General features: G+C 45.3%; 2 protein-coding genes across 3 annotated transcripts in view; one reads left to right on the forward strand and one right to left on the reverse strand.

Annotated features, from left to right (window-relative positions):
* Positions 1-9,358, forward strand: part of PHKA2 (phosphorylase kinase regulatory subunit alpha 2) — a 44,516-nt gene extending 35,158 nt beyond the window's left edge. Inside the window, exons 27-32 of one of the 2 annotated variants that reach the window (XM_075175340.1) lie at positions 254-372; positions 2,944-2,991; positions 4,903-5,070; positions 6,681-6,734; positions 8,096-8,296; positions 8,819-9,138. In XM_075175340.1, the coding sequence (XP_075031441.1) occupies positions 254-372; positions 2,944-2,991; positions 4,903-5,070; positions 6,681-6,734; positions 8,096-8,296; positions 8,819-8,992 (764 nt within the window). In that variant the 3' untranslated portion in view covers positions 8,993-9,138. Of the gene's footprint in view, positions 1-253; positions 373-2,943; positions 2,992-4,902; positions 5,071-6,680; positions 6,735-8,095; positions 8,297-8,818 lie in introns of both variants that reach the window. The other variant, XM_075175331.1, reaches the window with a different exon arrangement.
* Positions 9,359-14,213: 4,855 nt separating this feature from the next.
* Positions 14,214-18,950, reverse strand: part of PPEF1 (protein phosphatase with EF-hand domain 1) — a 31,526-nt gene continuing 26,789 nt past the window's right edge. Inside the window, exons 13-16 of the mRNA XM_075175352.1 lie at positions 18,483-18,589; positions 17,323-17,486; positions 16,413-16,497; positions 14,214-15,190 (exon numbers count right to left, since the gene is read on the reverse strand). Coding sequence (XP_075031453.1) covers positions 14,997-15,190; positions 16,413-16,497; positions 17,323-17,486; positions 18,483-18,589 — 550 coding nt within the window. The 3' untranslated portion in view covers positions 14,214-14,996. The remainder of the gene's footprint in view (positions 15,191-16,412; positions 16,498-17,322; positions 17,487-18,482; positions 18,590-18,950) is intronic.

The following is an 18,950-nucleotide window of genomic DNA, read 5'->3' on the forward strand; positions in this document are numbered from 1 at the left end:
ATTGCAACTCTGATGTCTTTTGAAGCTATGATTGCTCAGTGTTTTGGAAAATCAGGTCCCAATATCCAAGTATGGATCTAGGCCCCTGACTTGATATAATCAGGTTTGAACTATTGACATGATTTGAAAGGATGCTGTGACAGAGAGCATTGTACACTTGTGAAAGGATATGCTTTTATCTTTAACTTCTAGATAAAAATTCATCTGTTTTTTTACCCCTAGAATTTTAAAAATGTCCATTTGCTTCTTTTAGTGCGACCTGTAGATTCCTCTTCATCTAGCCCTGCAATTTCTATTCATGAAATGGGACATTCTGGAGCAACCAAAACAGAAAGAAGTGGTATTAATAAATTGAAGAGTGAGATGAAGCAGGTGAGGGTTTTCAGTCAATACTCACCAGAAAATGCAGCTGTTCTGGTACTGTGTTTACCAGATTTTTGTGTGTTAATTTTAGGAGACCATTTTTAATGTCAAATAGATTCTTGGTAAATGACAGAAATTTCCAAAGATCCTTTGATTTGAAGCTGATCACTAAACAGAAAGCAGTAAATGGATGTTTCCTCCAAAAATGTACTTCCTTTTTTGTTCTTGTTTCACACGATGAATATAGAAGAACTTGAACAAACTCTAATGCATTCATGGCATCAACTTTAAAACAGCTCTTTAATCACCTTTAGCTAAGGAAAGGTCAGATGTACAAAGTGAAGCTTTCATGCAAACAGTGTTCATTTTTAGACTCTGCACAAGTTTCTAATGTGGTCCACGTGCCTTTTGGAAAAGGTGCACTTGGAAAAGAAATCTTGGTTTGTTTTCTTCCTGTTTTGTTTCTTCAGGAATGGAGGATGATTACTGCTAGAATATATATATGTAAGTTCAATACTTTAAAGTACACAGCAACTGAGCATATGAAGTAATATCATAGAAAATACCTCCAAAATTTTCTGAATGAGTGTGACTGTTTTGTTATGAGTGGTTTTTATTTCTCTTTTTTTATGTTTCTATTAGTAATTTTCTTTTGTTCTAGATAAAGAGGAAGGTAGTGGTCAAGTAAAATACATTTATAAGATTGAATAGCATCATACTGTTCATCCTGGAGAAGAGAAGGCTCCAGGGAGACCTTACTGTGGTCATTCAGTATACAAAGGCGGCTTATAAGAAAGGTGGAGAGAGACTTTTTGCCAAGGCTTGTTATCACAGGACAAGGGGCAGTGGATTTAAAGTGAAAGATGTTAGTTTTGGTTTGGACATAAGGAGGAAATTTTTTACGATGAGGGTGGTGAGCCACTGGAACAGGTTGCCCAGTGAAGTTGTGGATACCCCGTCATTGGAAGTGTTCAAGGTCAGACTGGACTGGGCTCTCAGCAACCTGATCTAGTGAAAGATGTCCCTGCCCACAGCAGGGGGGTTGGACTAGATGATCTGTAAAAGTCCCTTCCAATCCAAATCATGCTGTGATTCTATATTAGAAACATATTTTTAAAAGACCCTCTCTTCTAAGAGCTTATCAAGCCTGATTCGTTTAATCTGAGGCCATTTCTGTAAGTTTCTGAGGAAGTATGTGATGTTTTCCTTTGATTATATGAAACAGATTTGCTTGATAAGCCTTCAGAAAGGAGTGGCATTTCTGCGTCGTCTTGACATGGAGCGTTTGATGGTGACAAAGTTCAGTTAATGATTCTTCATCGGACACGATCAGGCAGGGAAGCAAAGGCACCTGTGAAACGCACGGTGCCTGTCTCACGAGACCTAGTTGCCATGTTTGAGCCACACCACTGCCTGAGCGTGGTCATGGCCGAGCCTCGTGGTACGGCTGTGGCTGTGAAGGTGCTGCTAAGTGCTTTCCACCGGCCCTGAAGTGACTTTGGGGCTTCAGTCTGAGCAGGGCTCGCAGTCGTACAGCAGGTGTCTGACTTCAGGGCCTTTCCAGGAAGGAAGAGGGACTAGGCACTAGGTGGCAGCATTATTTTGTTTTAAATACAGAGGTGGGCTTGAGCTTGAAACACTTGTTGAGGTTGGAAATATGTTTCCAGGGTTGCTTTTGCATTAGATGGAAACTTAATATTTTGTGCAGAGGAGGAGTTGGCTGGTTTTATTTTTGTTCCCCCCACCTTGCCATTCATGCTGCTTCCTGCTACATCTCACTGCATTCTCTGAATAATTCACTAGATACTAATTTAATGTCATTTTGCCGGGGGGAGGGCGAGGGGGAGTCACATTTGTGTTAAAAGGAACATTTCAAGTACTTGCACTAACATCGCTGCACCAGAGCTCAGGTGTTGAGCAACTGCAGCTCTTTCGTTTGCCGCCGTTGTTTCTTGAGTCTGAACATCAAGCCTTTGCCTGGGTCTGAACCATTAACAGTTAATTCAGAGGCATGGCTTGGGGTGGACAGTTACAGAAAAGTGCTGTAAGTCTGAGGTGGTGGATCCACATTTCAGCGAAAATTTTGCCTTGCAGCTCTTCGTTTAGCTCTGCCCACCCAGTTGGCAGCCCACAGACTTTCTGCACCAAGATGACCTTCTTGTGCAAAGAGAAACTGTTGACATTGCAATGAATGGGGAATGGGAGTGGGGAGCTTGTGCTTTTTTCCCAGCCCTGAGTCACAGGGAAGCTTTTGCATGCATCTTCAGCTGTGGCAGTTTGTGTTGGCCATGCTTGGAGCTCCATGGATGGCGTGGGAAGCTTGTGGCTGCACCACAACCAAGGCAGCTCCTGGCACGGCGGGGTCTGCCTCGTGGTGACCCGGGGAATCGGCAGCAGGTGCCCTGAAGTCAGCTGAAGTGCAGCACTGCAAGAGTCCGGGGGCTGTCACAGCTTTCCCCTGAGTACCTGAGCTTATTCCGTGTTTCTTGTCTTTGCACAGAGGGGTTGCTTAACCTTGTTTGCATCCTGTTCTGTCATGGCTGTCTGTCTGACATGTTGTTGTCTGGTTTTGTTTTGTAGTTTTTTCATGAGGGCCACTCCATGCCCAGCATCATGTTCGCTTCCATGGTAAAACACCGTCTGCAGCTCTGCACCTGCTCTTCACCCTGCGTGTGTGTGCGAGGGTCTTAGCTCTAGACACCTCCTGTGGCTTCTCCTGCATAAAAACTTCTTTTCAAACCCTACCTCTTTGTTTCGTTTATCTTCATTGGGAACCAATTCTCATTGGTAATCTTTTAATAGAAGTTGAGTCTCGCATTTAGATCCACTTAGTTCTTCTGAAGCTTAAGCAGTTGTAGCAGATAAAGCACTATAGCAGATTTAGCTACTTGATGGTGGATTACGTTACAGGTGTCATCAGTTTTTAAAAGTAATGTAGCGTTGATAAATGCTGGCAGTCTATGGACTAATAAACCCAGAACAGCTTCAGGTTGCTGAGGCAGGGGTTTTATGGGCATGGGTATCTCCTCAGGCAGTCATCTTGTTTCAAGGCAGAGAACTGTAGCTCTTCTTAAGCTCTTGCTGTTAAGAAGGAAGATAATTGTTTAAATATTTTACCAACAAATACTTCAACAATTTAAAGTAAGTCTGAGGCTCCAAATCTGTCACAAAGAGATGGAGAGCTTGCAGCTACGCGTGCACTTTAAACTGGCGGTTGTGATTCGTGGTTCTCTGCGTCTGCAGGCTTGCTGTCGATGGCACACCTCCCAAGTGTCCTAAATACACAACTGCAGAGCACTACTAGCCCTGTTGCCTGGCCTGACAACTGCCAGGTTGCTATTGCCTCTCTCTTCCCACATACCAGAAAGGCAGGCTTCAACTGTGTGTTTGATTCAAATGCACGGAATTGTTCAGGGAGACCTTTGCTTCTCTGAACCACCTGAGTAGCCAGATTAATTATTGTATGCAGATGCATTTCTCTACTTTGGCACCCACCCTCCTGCTGGCCTCCTGCATCCCTTCGCTCTGCGCAACAGAGTGGAGGAAGTTCTGTTTGTCTCAGTGTGCAGTGGAAAGGAATAGCATGCATCAAGCCATCAAGGGAACACCACCTATGCCTCACTGATACCAACAGGAGTGAATATGGACTTTGTTTGCATTTGCTGGTCTTTTTGCAGAGCTTGGCTGTGTAGTCAGTGAGCCTATGCTTTGCAAATGTACAGTTTCGTTCTTATTTCCCACTTTCCCCAGTACTTGCTTAGGTAATTCCTCACTCAGAAATGATGGGATTTGAGATGGGGCTGTCAGTGAAGTACTTTCTGGGCTGAAAATAATAGATGTGCAAAAAGGAATGAGGAAACGGAAGAGCACGGTCTCTGGGAGTGCAAAGAGTAGGCAGACTGCATGTGTGGAAATGGGAACAAGAATTTGGTGGTAGTGCCACAGCTTCAAAGATGATTTGCTGCCTAATTTAGTCTCCAAGACTGGTAGAGTAAAATAATAGAGCAATAGTGACAATAAAGGAAACAAGAATGATACTTACAGAGAGGCAGGCACGATGATTACATGACCATGAAGTCAATTTTTAATCTACTTACTTTAATGGAGCATTTTGCATGGAGGACCCCTCTTGCTGGATTCATGGACCCTTTGGTTCTCCTACAATACTGAGCCCGAAGTCCGAGTCAGACCTACCTGCAAATCCCACCATCTTGCACACCAGTGACACTGCCCTGGCAGCCAACTCATGCTTGTTGAAATAGTCATGCCCTGTGTTGAACCAAGCAGTGAAGTTTACTGGGTTATGCCTTGTTGAACTGCTTGCCTGTTTTGTTGAGAAATGATTGAAGTACTGGAGAAGTGAAGCTTGTTGTGAAGGGGAGAGAAAGGGATCAATCCTGCTCCGTCATCTTGTATGACATCATGGCCTGTATTTTTTCCCTGGTTCTGAGGTAGCATTGTAACAGTGTGATGTATTCACCAGGAGTGGCACTTGGGGTGGTAGAAAGAGACTAACCAAGGCTTTAATGTTTCTTACAGAGGGGCAGTACTCCATCGTCTCCCACTAGTACTTCTCCTAGTGGCTCCAATGGAGACACGAGCTGGGGTCACCGAAAAGGGCAGTGGCTGCGCAGAAGGAGGCTTGATGGTGCTATTAACAGAGTTCCTGTTGGCTTTTATGAGAAAGTGTGGAAAATCCTTCAGAAGGTAAGTTGACAGCTGTGGAGGGCAGGAAGCAAGCAAGCTGTACGGTAACTTGGGGAGGTGGTGGTCCAGAGGCGGCGTGTTGCTGGGAGTTGAAGTTGGTCTTCAGCTGGAAGACCGGTGGAAACTGGAGTCATTAGTAGGAGTGTGTCTCTTGAACATGAAAGAGCTCCGTTAACACAAGTTCACGTGTGTGTTTGAAAGTGCATTTTTCTATGAAACTGCCGGCACTGAATTTGGGCTGAACGATTCTGTTCCACCACTGTCTGTTTTGCATCACCCATGGCCTAATGCAAGTTGTGGTCAGTGCCACTGAGGGGCACTGCAATGCAGTGCAGTTCGTGTGCTCCAGTTCAGAAAGGCTGCAAGGAATAAAGTAGGAAACTGCGCTGACTCTTCCAAAATGTCTTGAGATCTCTTGCTGGCTCTTCTGGGCTGTATGGCATTCTTAACATTTTTTTGTTTGTTTTTAAGTGAAAAGTAATCCTTGCCAGCACCTTGGAGATCAGGGGTATGGAAATGTGTTGAAGCAGCTCTCCAGGAAGGAGGAGAGGGGAATTATGAATTTTTACTCATTTCAAAGTGATTATGCACCTGTTCGTCTGCTTTGCTGGATGAAAGCCAGCATTTGGCACCTTGCAGCACTGAGCTGTTTATGCCTACACAGTTGGGAAAAATGTGCATCACCAGCTCAGCTTGGTTTTGGTTGTCCTTCTAAAATCACTTCTGCTGAAGCTGTTAGTGTTGATGTCAGCCAAGACGAGTCATATATGACCTCGTGGCTATTTACTAATGGGATCTTTCAGTAGAGTGAGCATCACTTCTGTCCTGACCTAACGTAATAGCTGGGAGTATTGGAATGGTTTTCTGGCTGTTGAAATCAATTGTGCTTATTTAAGTTGTCTTCACTATTTCATTCTTAAACTCTCTTTGGACTATTCATGAAAGCTCTCTCTTCTTCTTGGTGCGTTTTTGTACCTCCAGTACCCAGAAATGTCATTCCTTAGCCTGCCTTCTCACCATTTAGGTTTTGTCACTCTTTTCTTGTACGCCACTTGGTATTTCTAACACCACCTCTCCCCCACTGTTGGTGGCCCATGTCCAAGCACCACAACATGTTGACAAGGAATCCTTGAGTTGTGGTGCCCTAGATCTGAAACACGTAACTAAATTTTTTTTTTTTTTAGCTTAAATAAAAAATAAAGGTTCTCACTTTCGTGGTCTGTTGTGCTTTTGCATTGTCTTTTATTTCTACATCCTTTTCCACAGAATATTCTCATTGATTTGTTTTCCTCCTTTGTGTGCCTCTTGCTGTAGTGGCTCTCTAAATATTTTCCTCCCCTTCAGTAGCTGGACTGGAACACAGCAAGTGCTCTACTTGTCATGTCAGGCTATTTCTAACATTTGCCAGGTTACATGTAACTTCTTCAGCAAAAGTGAAATAATATTTTTAACAGGTTTTGTTCTTCTTGTTGTTTGGGTTTTTTTGTGGGGTTTTGTGGTGGTTTTTTTTTTTTAACTGAGGGTTGTTACATTGGCTGGTATCAGAGAACACTCAGATTTACTTGTAAGAACTGTAATTTCTGTTCATTGTCAAAATGTTGTTGTTTCAGTGCCATGGTCTGTCCATTGATGGGTACGTCCTTCCTTCTTCAACCACCAGAGAGGTACAGTAAAACACCAACGATTTTCTAGCCCCATGACTGAATGTTTGGTTTGACAGTGTAAGATGCAGCGGGGCTGCTGTCGCAGATCCTTGGTTTTAAGAAGGTTGGAAGATCTGGACCTTCCCCCAGCACTTCTGCCAGCTTCCCCGGGGCTGTGCAGATGAGTTCCTGCCAGGCAGGCCTGGGAGCAGGTTTCTGGCAGGTTTCCCCTTTGCCGAGCCTGCCCCTCTGCGCACCTTCACTCACCCCGTGCGCTCACGGAGCAGTGCTTGAAAGAGGGGGGCTGATGGCAATCCTTCGGGCAGGGTGAGGAGAGAGCACAGCTTTGCTGGAATGAGGCAGACACGTTGCTTGCAGCTTTTTTTTTAATATGCTGCAATAGTAGCCAGTGTATTTTGGCATCACAGTCTCAAAAGTAAATACCAATTAAGGATGGTTGTTTCTAACCAAAGCTTTGACTCTTTAAATCCATAACATTTCCTTACATTTTTTTCCTTAGTTGGATTGCCATTCTGTCTGTAGGCACTCTGACAAGTTTTGAATACACATCTATAAAACAAACTCTTGTGAACAGTAATCCATCGGCGCAAGAGAGGTGCTTGTGTGCCTGAGACTGTTGTCCTGTCTGGTTCCCTCAGATTTGTCTCTGGCTTCCTTTTCTTCTGAGGGACGGTGGTAACAGCTGAAGAGAGGAGCTGGAATTTTCTGCCAAATTTAAACCTTTTTTTGCAGAATGGAGAGCTTTATTTATTCCTATTGTGTAGATAAATAGGCTTATATTTTTAGCCTGTCAGACCTAGACAGTATCTAATTTTGCTGTTTAAAGAAATCAAACTAAATAAGCACAAACCTCCTAAGGCAGCAGCCTTCCACATAACATCCATACAGCTATGCCAGTGCAAATTAGGCTGCTTTACAAACAATATAGTTACATCTCTGTGTGGAAAAGATTCGCTCTAAGCAGGTGGTTATTTTTAAAACTCAACAATAATTTTGGCTTTGCAACTAACCTGCGATGCCAGAAAGATACTTAGAAGGCAGGGCGCGTGAGACCGCAGCATGAGGAGCAAAGAGTTAATTCGCCAGCTAAGCATCAGCAGTCCTGTATGTAACTAAAATGCGTGTGTGATGGGTTGCAGGGCTGGAGCAGTCTTCTGGAAGTTGCATAACTGTTTGCAGGATCAGGGCCTAGCAACACAAAAAGCTTCTGTAAGTGCTAAAGCCGCACAAACATTTTGTTCGCTTCAGTCAGTCTACCCCCATGTGCAGAGAGGAGCATATGTTGAAGTGCTTGCAGGATGTGGGGAACTAGTCTTTTGGATTTGTCGGTTTTTCTTTCTGTTTCCACTCAAACTTGCCAGATGACCCCGTGCGAAATCAAGTTTGCTGTGCACGTGGAGTCGGTGCTGAACCACGTACCCCAGCCTGAGTACAGGCAGCTCTTGGTGGAAGCTATTCTCGTTCTCACGTTCCTCTCTGACATCGAGGTGAACAGCATTGGGGGCATCATCCACGTGGATCGCATCGTGCACTTGGCCAATGACCTGTTTCTGCAGGAGTTGGTGAGTTCAAAGGGCAGCGGTGGGAAGCCTCTGCATTTGAAAATTCTCCCCTGCTCCTTTTTTAGTATGTGTGATGAGCTTGATCTTATCCTTATTCTTTCCCCTACAAAGACAGACCAAATCACTGAAGTATCTTCAGGAAATATATTTGGAAAACTAATTTAAGAATTGTGGGAGATTTAAAGGGAATAAAATTGTAGCGGCTAACAAGCTCTGAAGTAAGTGGGTAGATTGAAGTGAAGTTTTGCTTTACCAAGGCATTAGAATTACCAATACTTGAGTAATCCCACCCCCCCCCCCCGCAAAGGACAAAAATCTGTGAAGTTATATGTTCCTCATTTACTTACGCTGATCCAACTAAGTCATGTGGGTCCTATAATAATCCTGATTAAGGTTTTCATGAGGGAAAGGAGAATTTCTTTCAGTATTCAGAACAAATGCAAAATCATGTTGTGTGGGTTTTTTCCAGTAAATAAGCATGCACGCCTAACTTTCTTTACTTCTTTGCTTGTGTCTTTTCAGAAATCGTTTGGAGCTACTGGTAGTATCTTGGAGAAGGACGTAGCCACAGGAATTTGCCACTTTTTTTACGATAGTGCTCCAAGTGGGGCCTATGGCACCATGACGTACCTAACAAAAGCCATAATTATTTATTTACATGATTTCCTGCCTAGCACAGGCTGTGCGATGCAATAAGCGATGCCTCATGCGGGAGGGAAGGCTCAGAAGCTCTTTCTCCCCATTTCCGTGTCATGAACCTCTCATTTAGTTTCTGCATGTATGTTTGCCGTGCACTACCTCAGCATTTTACAGTAGTCATCATGCTACGTGCATGCCTACCTGCGGGGGACAGGTAGGTGGAATTTGGCCTGGTTTTAAGAGAGCGTGCGAGAAATAACAAATAATGAGGCTTATTCTGCCCAAAGTGCATAAATGTAATTCATATTCCATTAGCGAGAATTATACAGTTCTGCCAAGGGGAAAACAGATTACTCTGTGGAGATCAAAAGGCATAATAAAATGAGGGAGCTGTATCTCAGGCATAAAGTCTCCCAAATAAGGGAAGTGATGGAATTCATTAATTTTTTCTCCTGCTGTGTGTAAATGTACATCATTGTGAATCACTAATGCACATCCCGGGAAATGTAAATTAGAGGAATAGCAATAACTTGAAATAACCAGGTGATACTTCTAATACACGTTTATCCTGATTCTCATGTCATTTGCACCTAGTCAGTGCAGGGCTAACGCCAGGAGAGACAAATGTCTTACAATATCCACTGATTTGAGAAGATAGCCTCTGTCAGGAGGCTGCATCTGTCTTTAATATGAACGAAATAGCTTCCTTCCCTGCATCCCGAAGGCTTTGGAGGCAAAATCTCAAGACTCCAGCTTCTCCAAGGTGACAGATAGTTTTATGCCTGTAATCCTTTTCTCCGAATGGAGCAAGATAAACCTCTTCCACTCCAGCACCCTTTCCAAGTCTCCCGATCCTTTCCCTTGCAAATAGCCTCAGAGTTAAGAAGGGCATAATTGTCACCCTTCCAGCCCAGCGTGAGTTTATGGAAGGCTTTGATGTTTCTCTTTTTTTTTTTTCTTTTCCTTTTTTTCTTTTTTTTTTAATTTGAAGTCGCACTTGTCACATGTAGTTAGGGATGGGCTGCCTGGAAGTCTCCCTTCAGACACCTCCCGGGTTAGTGCATGCGCCTTGAATCTGTCCACTGGAAACCAGTTTCTGCGGCTGCTCCGAGCTGCTGCAAGAATAGGTGTGTCCTGCAGGGAAATGGCTCCGTGGCCGTTTAAACTGAAAACGGAAGTAGGCTGCCTCTGGAGGGGAAAACCCTGCTTTACCCCCGGCGTCGGCTGTGGTTTTCCTTGTGCTGGAGCTGCTGGTTTTGCCACCAGCCAGCACACATCTGGCTGACAGCTTAGGAAAGTGGCTGTAGCTGTAGCCTCTCCTGTGGTCACAGGCTCCCTCAGCAGCGTGGAGGTGTGCTGGCACTGCCGCCCTGCGAGCAGAGAGGATCAGAGCGATTTTGTCTTGCCAGGTAGAGGGGAAAAGAGCAGATATGGCCTGTAAAAATTAAGTATTTTCTGTGCTAGTAAGCCTGATAAGCATATTTCTGAGACCCCCCTCCACTCTTTCAAAACATAACAAGGTTTGAAAACGTTTTTTTTTTAACAATAGTATGTGGTGCTTTTGAGAATGAGGTTTTTTGTTCCAGTTTTATACAGATATCTGAAATACCTTGATGAAAGGAGGGAAGTAAACCCCTGTCTCACTGGCCAGTCGCCAGCACCCATGGTCCGGGGAGGCTAAGCTCCCGATGGCAGTGCCACCCCACCTGCTGTCCCTCTACAGAGTCACTGGTGCTGTAACAACATCTGGACACTGGCTCAAGAGAGCGAAGGGGTAGGAGGCCTCAGGAGGTGATACCATGTTTTTGCAGAGACCAGGAGAGTTGGACTCCCCTGGACCCAGGGGCCCTTGGACTGGATGCCCTGAGAGAGGCACGTCCTGTGTTAACCACCATGAAAACTGCGGGCCTGTTGAGGGGCTAGTGTAAAGGTACGGGTCAGGTACAGTTAGCACTTGGATGTGGAAGTCATTTTATTGGCATGGTGCCTGTTTCGTAGGGTTTTGCCTTCATTATGGTTTTGGCTTTTTTTCCTTTTCATATGTATCATGAGAGAGCACTTAGCTTGTTTCCCAGTAAATGAAAGTAAAATCCTTTGTCTAGTTTAAGCAGACAGATGTGACAGTGCAGAGCGTGAGCACACGAGAGCCCGTGTGATGGTTTCTTGTTCTATCTGGTATCATACAAAAAGTCAGTAGTAGCAGTTATTTTTGCTTTTCTTGTTGAATCCTAGATTGCGAGAGATGCAAGATGATTTTCCCTCAGACTCTTAATTTATTTATCTTTTTTACTGACAATGTGTTCTTGTTTTCAGAAACAAGAAGGGTGATGTAGCTGGTTTCACTGGTTTCACTTCAGTGCAGCTGCATTGAATCTAAAGCAATCGAGCCTATGGCCAAACATACCTGGACACCTCTCAACACTTTTTTTTTAATGGGAGTAGCATTGGTATCTTTAATTTGAAATTCGTAGTATGACCTAGGTTTTGGTACATTTATGATCATCATGATCAATTATCACATGGAGTGCAGGCACTTGGAAAGTATTTTTGTGGTAATTTGAAGAGTTTAGGTAGCTGGTGGTGAAGGGTGGGATTCTGAAACACAAGGCCAATGGAAGGGAAACTCGTGTTACCTCCAGGTCGGACACAGCTGCAACTTGCTGCTGCATTACTGCTTGGACCAAAGAACCGTTCCAGCTGGAGAGTCACATTTTAGTGCAAACCTAATTAAGCAAATAAGGTTTTATATAGACCCCCTGCTTTGCTATCTAGCCGTGTGTGTGTGTGTGTGTGTGTGTGTGTTAAGCCGTTGCAAAGCAGAGGGTGTGCTCCCAGTTAAAATACGTGATGACTTTGCAGTTTGTGGGGGGCTGAGCTAATTGGCAGAGGCACAACTTGGCTGTCAGGCTTCCCCGGGGAGCCAGCAGAGGATGGCCAACTTCAAGTCCCTGGAAACTCATTTATGGAAAGAAGGCAAAGGTAAACAGACACATGGTGTGCCTCAGAAACAAGGGCATTAATGAATTAAAATAGACCCACCTGAGACCTGGTCTTTCCAGTCTGACGGGCACTGCTGCCCTAAGCAGTGTGCAGCTGTGGGGGCAGAAGCACGTACAGGGCTCGGGGGGCAGCCAGGCATGCCCGCAAGCGGAGGACGGGGCTGGTCAGGGGCACTGGCCAGAATAATGAGCTGTGTCCAGCGTGCTGGCCCCAACCAGCTCCTGCAGGCCAGCGCCCTCCTGCTCGCTGCCTCGCGGCTGCTTCCTTCTCCCTGCTCCTGTGCGAAGGACAAGAGTTTGTCAAACTAGATCAAAAGTGACATTAATCCCCCTCTGCTGCTGCTCCTACGAGTAGATGAAAACTAGTGGTTGGGGTACAAAGTTTGTCTGGCTTCTGCCCTGCTAATTGTGGTCTCCTTGCTCAGGGAGAGAGCCCTTTGCTTGTTCCTGGGAGGCGAAGGTGAGCTGCGCAGTCCCTAGTGCAGGTGGTGAAACACCTGGGCTGCACCCCTGCGAGCACTGGGCACTGCGGGACTGTGTCACCCCTCTGGCTGCCGCCAGGGGCTCAAGTGACGCGTCAGTCCAGGTTCAACATTGGGCACTTCTGGCATGGTCCGGAGGCAGGAGCAGAGGTGCCCTGAAGGTGGGAGAGATGCCACCAGTGGTGTAAAGACTGACTGTACCTGTAGGGCAGGAGCTTGGCACGCAGCTGCAGGCTGATTCAGTCCCTGCTCAAAGGACTGCTCACAGCTGGAATGTTAAGTAGTCACTGCATAAAATTGTGGGATAAAAAAAAAAGATTGGGGGTGGGGTTATGGAAGAAGAGCTTCAGCTTGAACAGGTTGGATTTAAGTACAAATAGCCGGGCTCTCTCCCACTCCCAGTTTTACTCTCAAGTGGCTTTTATTCCTGGCATTAGATGTTTCATAGTTACTCCCCCTGCCACCCCCCCTTCTTCTGGTAGGGGTAAGGGGCTCCTGTGTGCCGCTAGCAGCTGACGGGGCAGGCTCTTTTCTTTTTTGGCTCGATGACTCAGCTCCTCTCACACTTCAGTACTGCATCGCTGAAAGCCTCTTCTCACTGCCTACTGCGTGAAGCACTGCGTTGCGTCCGTACCTTTCCAGCCCCTCAGGAAGTGATCCCTCAAGGCGAGCATCCTTCAGCTTCCTGCTGGGTAGCTTCAGGAGCGTGTCATTAGAGGGGGACATCGAAGCTGGAGGCTCTCAGCCACGTTTCTGAGCTCCCACGTCTTGTTGTGCAGCCTGGTTTTGTCCTCTCTTCTGGGGGGTGCTGGCAAAGGAGGACTCCAGAGCTGCCCCATCCCATTCCGCCTTGTTGCTTCGTGCCCACAGCAAGGAAACCGACGGTGGGACGCGAGATCCCACCACACACCCTAGTGTTTGTCCATCTTAGCTGGAGCCTTTTTGTCACTCCACTGGAGTAAGGTGGGACCGATCCCCACAGCCCGTAGATCAGAATCAATGCATGCTAAAAATATACATCCAATATTACCAATGCCATTAAAATTTTACTGTAAATTTTGTTTGCACTATTAAAGTAAGTGTGTGCATGTTTATTCATTCATCTGTCAAGTTACAAAATACTTCTGGGAAAGTATTTTATATTTAACTGTAGAAAAGAAGATTTAAGAAAGACCGCAGTACTGCAAGCTCGGGCTGCTGTTACATTCTGTGATGATAAACTGGGAAGGATGCTTTTTTTTTGTACTTTCAACACTGTTATTAAATAAAACCTAGCTACTTTACTTAGCTTATCTTTCGCTTTTCAAATTTAAAGATGGGCAAGGCCGGAACCTTCTCCTACCCAAAAAGCACTTTGTGCACATTGTATGCACTAAGGCTGGATTAGGTAATACTGTTTCCAAAGAGCTCCTGATCTGGCTGCGCTTCACATCAGCGTGTTGCTTTCAGAGCGCAACATGCAAGAGAATTCGGCCCAGATCTGCCTACTCTCCCCACAGGAGCGGACGGGGGGTACTTGCAGGAATGAGAATATTGGCTTGCAGTCCGGAGGGAGGCCGGGGGCACTGGACTCTTCCATCTTGCTGTGTTCCAAAAACTCAATTTTGGAATTTCTTAGTTTACTTGGTAAAGGATTTATGTTTAATTTATGTTCAGTACTATAAAAATTTGTTTACTTTTGTGTTCTTACTCATCTTTTTGTTTTAAAGAAGTCCAGTTAATCTTCAGGAAAAGTGTGTTGTACTCCGATATGCATAGGATACCAAAATGCAGGGAAAAAGACACCACACTTACAGGTTACTGTGAAAGCTAAAGCTTTATTTTGTGATCTATCGTATGTTACGTTAACATGCTACGATTTAGCCTTCATTAAGGTAACGAGTTACGACTGTTTCTTAGCTCCCAACCCCAACAAATGTAGGCAAAAGTAACCAGTCGCAAGAGGAAATCTAGCGCAAGTGTAAACACCTTTCAACTAAGGTCCTTTAACTTGTGTCTGTGAACTTCAAGGAGGATAGATAGTGACCTGGAACGGTTTGATTTCACTGCATCATGCAAAGAGCAGATTAAATGCAGAACTACCTATTTTAACTACATGGCTCTTCCCTATTTTCCTCTCCTGGATTGGACAGTCCACAGCAGGCCTCTGTCGTGCCTGTTACGTCCTCAGATATGTTCCTTGTGGTCATCACCGCTATTTCTCAGCTGTCTTTAAGGACTGCTGAAAGAAACGTACCAAAGTTTCTCTTTCCACGGGCTTGTAGGTGCAACCTTGGTGGTGTTCACAGATGAGATCGGTGGGGGAAGATGCCACCAAGGGGGAGGATAAATTGTAAGGTACGGATGTGGCAGTGACACAGTAATCCTGTAAGTAGTGGGGTTTTATCTCTTCTGTCTCATTCCTAGCAGGTATATGTCATCCAGAAGGGACTAAAGAAAGGCTTATACAGTGACTGCAGTGCTTACTGCATCGAGCAGCCCATTTATTGTTTGTCAGTCAGGAGATTGGTTTCCCAGACTGCTTATGACTAATGACAGGAAAGTGAGCTGCCAAGACAGCACACAAGAAGTTCTGCCTTTTCATGAGTTTGCCTTTTTCTCTAGTCTATGAACCACGTGAAAGGCCTCTAAAAATTCATTGAAGTCAATGTGGCCATCTTTGTTGTAATCTATGCTGAGGACTAACTTGTCAAGGGATCCGTCATCTACATCGATGCCCAGGTGAGAAGAGAAGAGTTTCCATGTCTGGCTGAACTCCTCAAGAGAAATCAGACCTAAAGGAGACAGACAGCAGATTGCTTTTTCCAGTGCTGTTTCCACTTCCTACATGCACACTCCTTCACTGCAAGAAAGTTACCTGCCTACTGTGGCTTGGGTGTGTTTTGTGATTGTGATTGTGGTCGGGGCAACCCCCGGTATCAATACAGGCTGGGGCAGGAAAGGATTGAGAGCAGCCCTGCCGAGAAGGACTTGGGGGCACTGGTGGACGAAAAGCCAGACGTGAGCCGGCAATGTGCGCTCGCAGCCCAGAAGGCCAACCACATCCTGGGCTGCATCACAAGAAGCGTGGCCAGCAGGTCGAGGGAGGTGATTCTGCCTCTCTGCTCTGCTCTGGTGAGACCCCACCTGCAGTACTGCGTCCAGCTCTGGAGCCCTCAGCACAAGAAAGACAGGGACCTGTTGGAGCGGGTCCAGAGGAGGGCCACAAAAATGATCAGGGGGTGGAACGCCTCTCCTGTGAAGAAAGGCTGAGAGAGTTGGGGTTGTTCAGCCTGGAGAAGAGAAGGCTTTGGGGAGACCTTATTGCGGTCTTTCAGTACTTAAAGGGGGCTTATGAGAAAGATGGGGACAGACTTTTTTGCAGGGCCTGTTGCGACAAGACAAGGGGGAATGGTTTTAGACTAAAAGAGGGTAGATATAGACTAGATATAAGGAAGAAACTTTTTACAATGAGGCTGGTGAAACACTGGAACAGGTTGCCCAGAGAGGTGGTAGATGCCCCATCCCTGGAACCATTCCAGGTCAGGTTGGACGGGGCTCTGAGCAACCTGATCTAGTTGCAGATGTCCCTGCCCAAGGCAGGGGGGTTGGACTAGATGACCTTTAAAAGTCCCTTCCAACCCAAACTATTCTATGATTCTATGATTTCATTACTAAAGTACATTTTTACGTCAGGTAATGATATAATGCTTTCAACAGTGGAATTGAGAAAGAAGTAAATACTGAGAGTGAGAGTGGAAGGGGAAAAAAAAGCCCCCAAGAGAGTGAAGCCAGTACTGGAGATAGGATATGTGAGAATTTTTTCTCAAGTTAGGCTGTGTGCACTGTCCCTTATATGGTTACAGCCTGACTGCTTAAATTAGTCTTCACTAAACTGGAAAAATGGCAGTGCCTCTAGTTCCTCTATATTTAGAAGCCTTAAGGAGGAAACACAGTGGGGAAAGATAACTAGTATAGGCTTCCCAGAGCTGGTACAGTGAAGTGACCTAGACTTACCTGAGTGATCTTTGTCAATGATGTTAAAGATGATCTCCAGATCCTTTCTGTATCTGCACAGTGTTTCCACCAAAGTTGGCTGAACCTGGTTTTGAAATCCCATACAGGAAACCATTCAGACCTTGGTTTGAGTTAAGTCTAACCAGCAGAATATGTACTATCCAAATCTATGTTCCCAGTTTAACTTCTCAAATGTTTAAAAAAAACTCCTTACGCTCGAGTTCCCTGGAATGATACTTTGTGTCTTGCCCTGAGGAGTAATCAGCTAAAACCGGTGACTTTCAGATGGTGGGGCATGGGGGGAAGGAGCCCTTCACACCTCCTACCTTCAGTAATTATTTGTGGAAATACGGCTAATCTAGGGAAGATGCTGCGCACCATGCACTCATACAAAGCTTTCACTGTACATAAGTGAATGGATCCTGCTGTTTAGACAAACGATGGAGACAGCTGAGTACCAAAGCACTATACAGCCACTCAGTAACAACTGGACTCTGTAAAGAGACCTCAGCTACCATTAAGCATCTAAAACTCCATCTACAAATGTGACTCCCTCCTACAGGTGCCTGAATTGGCTCTGGAACACATTTGAAAAGCTCATCCCAAAGAGTGAGGGTTGAGTGCTCTGGGTAGGATTTGTCGCATCTCCTCAGCTACATTATCCAAACGCCCTTGAGAGTCAACGGAAAGTAAGAAGCAGTTCTAGCATGTGATTCATCCAACCTATTTTAAGCATCTACCTTAGCAGGGAATGATGATTCGTACCCTAGCAGTGCTCTTTTCCCTCTAGTGACTATAAAAGGAAGCCTGGCAACTAGTTCAGCTGTAGATGTCTACCTGATTGGCCAAACCACTGTCTTACGCCTCAAGTTGCACCAAAAGATTTGCAAGGAGGCGTTTTCCTCCTTACCTCTTTTATAGGTTGACCTATTTTCAAATCGTAAAAACATGACATGAAGTCAATTTCTCCATCTGGGTTCATCTGTGCTAATTGAGACCGCAGCATCCTCCAGGGCAGTTCCAGCTGTAGGACAGACTCCATCGCTGCAGCCCAGTCATTGACAGAAATCTTGCCTGCCGGAAGGGGTCAGTTCATGGTTACAAGCAGTACGTGACACAGCACATATTGTTCACCAGCATGCCTTCCGCCCTTTTTAAGAACAGTTGCAAAAAATAAACATTTTATCCTAACCCTGGGATAAAAACCCTCATAATAACAAGCAGCGGGGTTGGACCAGACATTTCCATACGTCCCTTCCAACCTCAACAACTTTGTGTTTCTATTATGATGTTCAGCATGTTTAAATACCTTTTGAGAAAACCAGACTATGCCATGAGGAGTACTTCAGATTTGAGCTGAGCTGCAAGTATAGAGACCTATGTCACTGAAAATCCAAGACAGAAATATGTTATACAGTTGTTCAGTGGCCAAAGAAACAGTACCATCACTTACTGACTGCCCTTTTAGGGGCACCGATGACAACCCAGTCAAGTGAGAAACCATCGTGAGGAAAAGTTGTATTTGTGCTAGAAATCACTAACTCCTTGCTCCTACATAAAAGGTTCATGTATCAACTTACCACTGACTTTTCTTCAGCTGATGGGTGAGCGTGTGCCTCCTAGTGGCATAGCCAGTCAACTTTACCCAAATATCTCCCAGACTCAGGAGGAGACCAGTTCCCCCTCTCCTGGGACCCCAATTCCCTGTCTGAACATCTGAAGACACTCCTAAGTGAAGGTGGTGACCTTTGAGCTTCTGGAGCTGGGTTTGCCTGCCCAAACTCTCTGCCCAACAACAAACACCATTTCCTTATTTGCTCATGTGTTTCAGTTGTTTTCTTCTACCTACTTAAAGTTTCATCCCCTCAAGTTGTTTTCTGGGGCTAAGCGCTTGCTAACACCTGTCCTCCTCTGTGATCAGGAAGAAGGTAAGATCAACCAGCCTCTGCTCCCCTCCAGCCTTACACTGGCAGGCAGGACCCCTCTCCATGGGGTTTGTCCCCTCCGTCCCCCCCTCCCCATGAAAGCTGTTTTCCCCATGGTGGCAGCTGGACGGAGAGGTAGTGTTACCTGTGCCGTTGAGGTCATACTGTGCAAAAGCACTAGTGAGTTCGGACCTGTGAGCATAAATCTTCTCTCGTAAGGACTTTAAGGCAGATGATTCAATTGTACCCACCCTAGGAGAAAAAAAATGCAGAGCAGATCATTAAAGGATTTACATCCTCTAGCACTTTATGCTTCTCAACATTCATTATCAAATTCTTATATCCCTTAACATGCGGTATGTTTAGGGTCATCAAAAGACAACATGGGGGGGGGGGGGGACCAAAACCAACAAAAAAACAAACAAAGCCCCATAAGAATAATCTGAACTTACAAGATAATCGAGTTTATGCAGGTAATTCTAAGCTGCTTTGCTTTAGTAAATCTGACCACAGTGCTAGGCATGGCAAAGCTGTCATGATAAACTTTTTGGACTCAATTCATAACAGGATTTGTCCAGATTAACACTGCAGCCTTAAAGCAGACCTGACAGGC

Source organism: Calonectris borealis, chromosome 1, assembly GCF_964195595.1.
Source record: "Calonectris borealis chromosome 1, bCalBor7.hap1.2, whole genome shotgun sequence".
Classification (NCBI taxonomy): domain Eukaryota; kingdom Metazoa; phylum Chordata; class Aves; order Procellariiformes; family Procellariidae; genus Calonectris; species Calonectris borealis.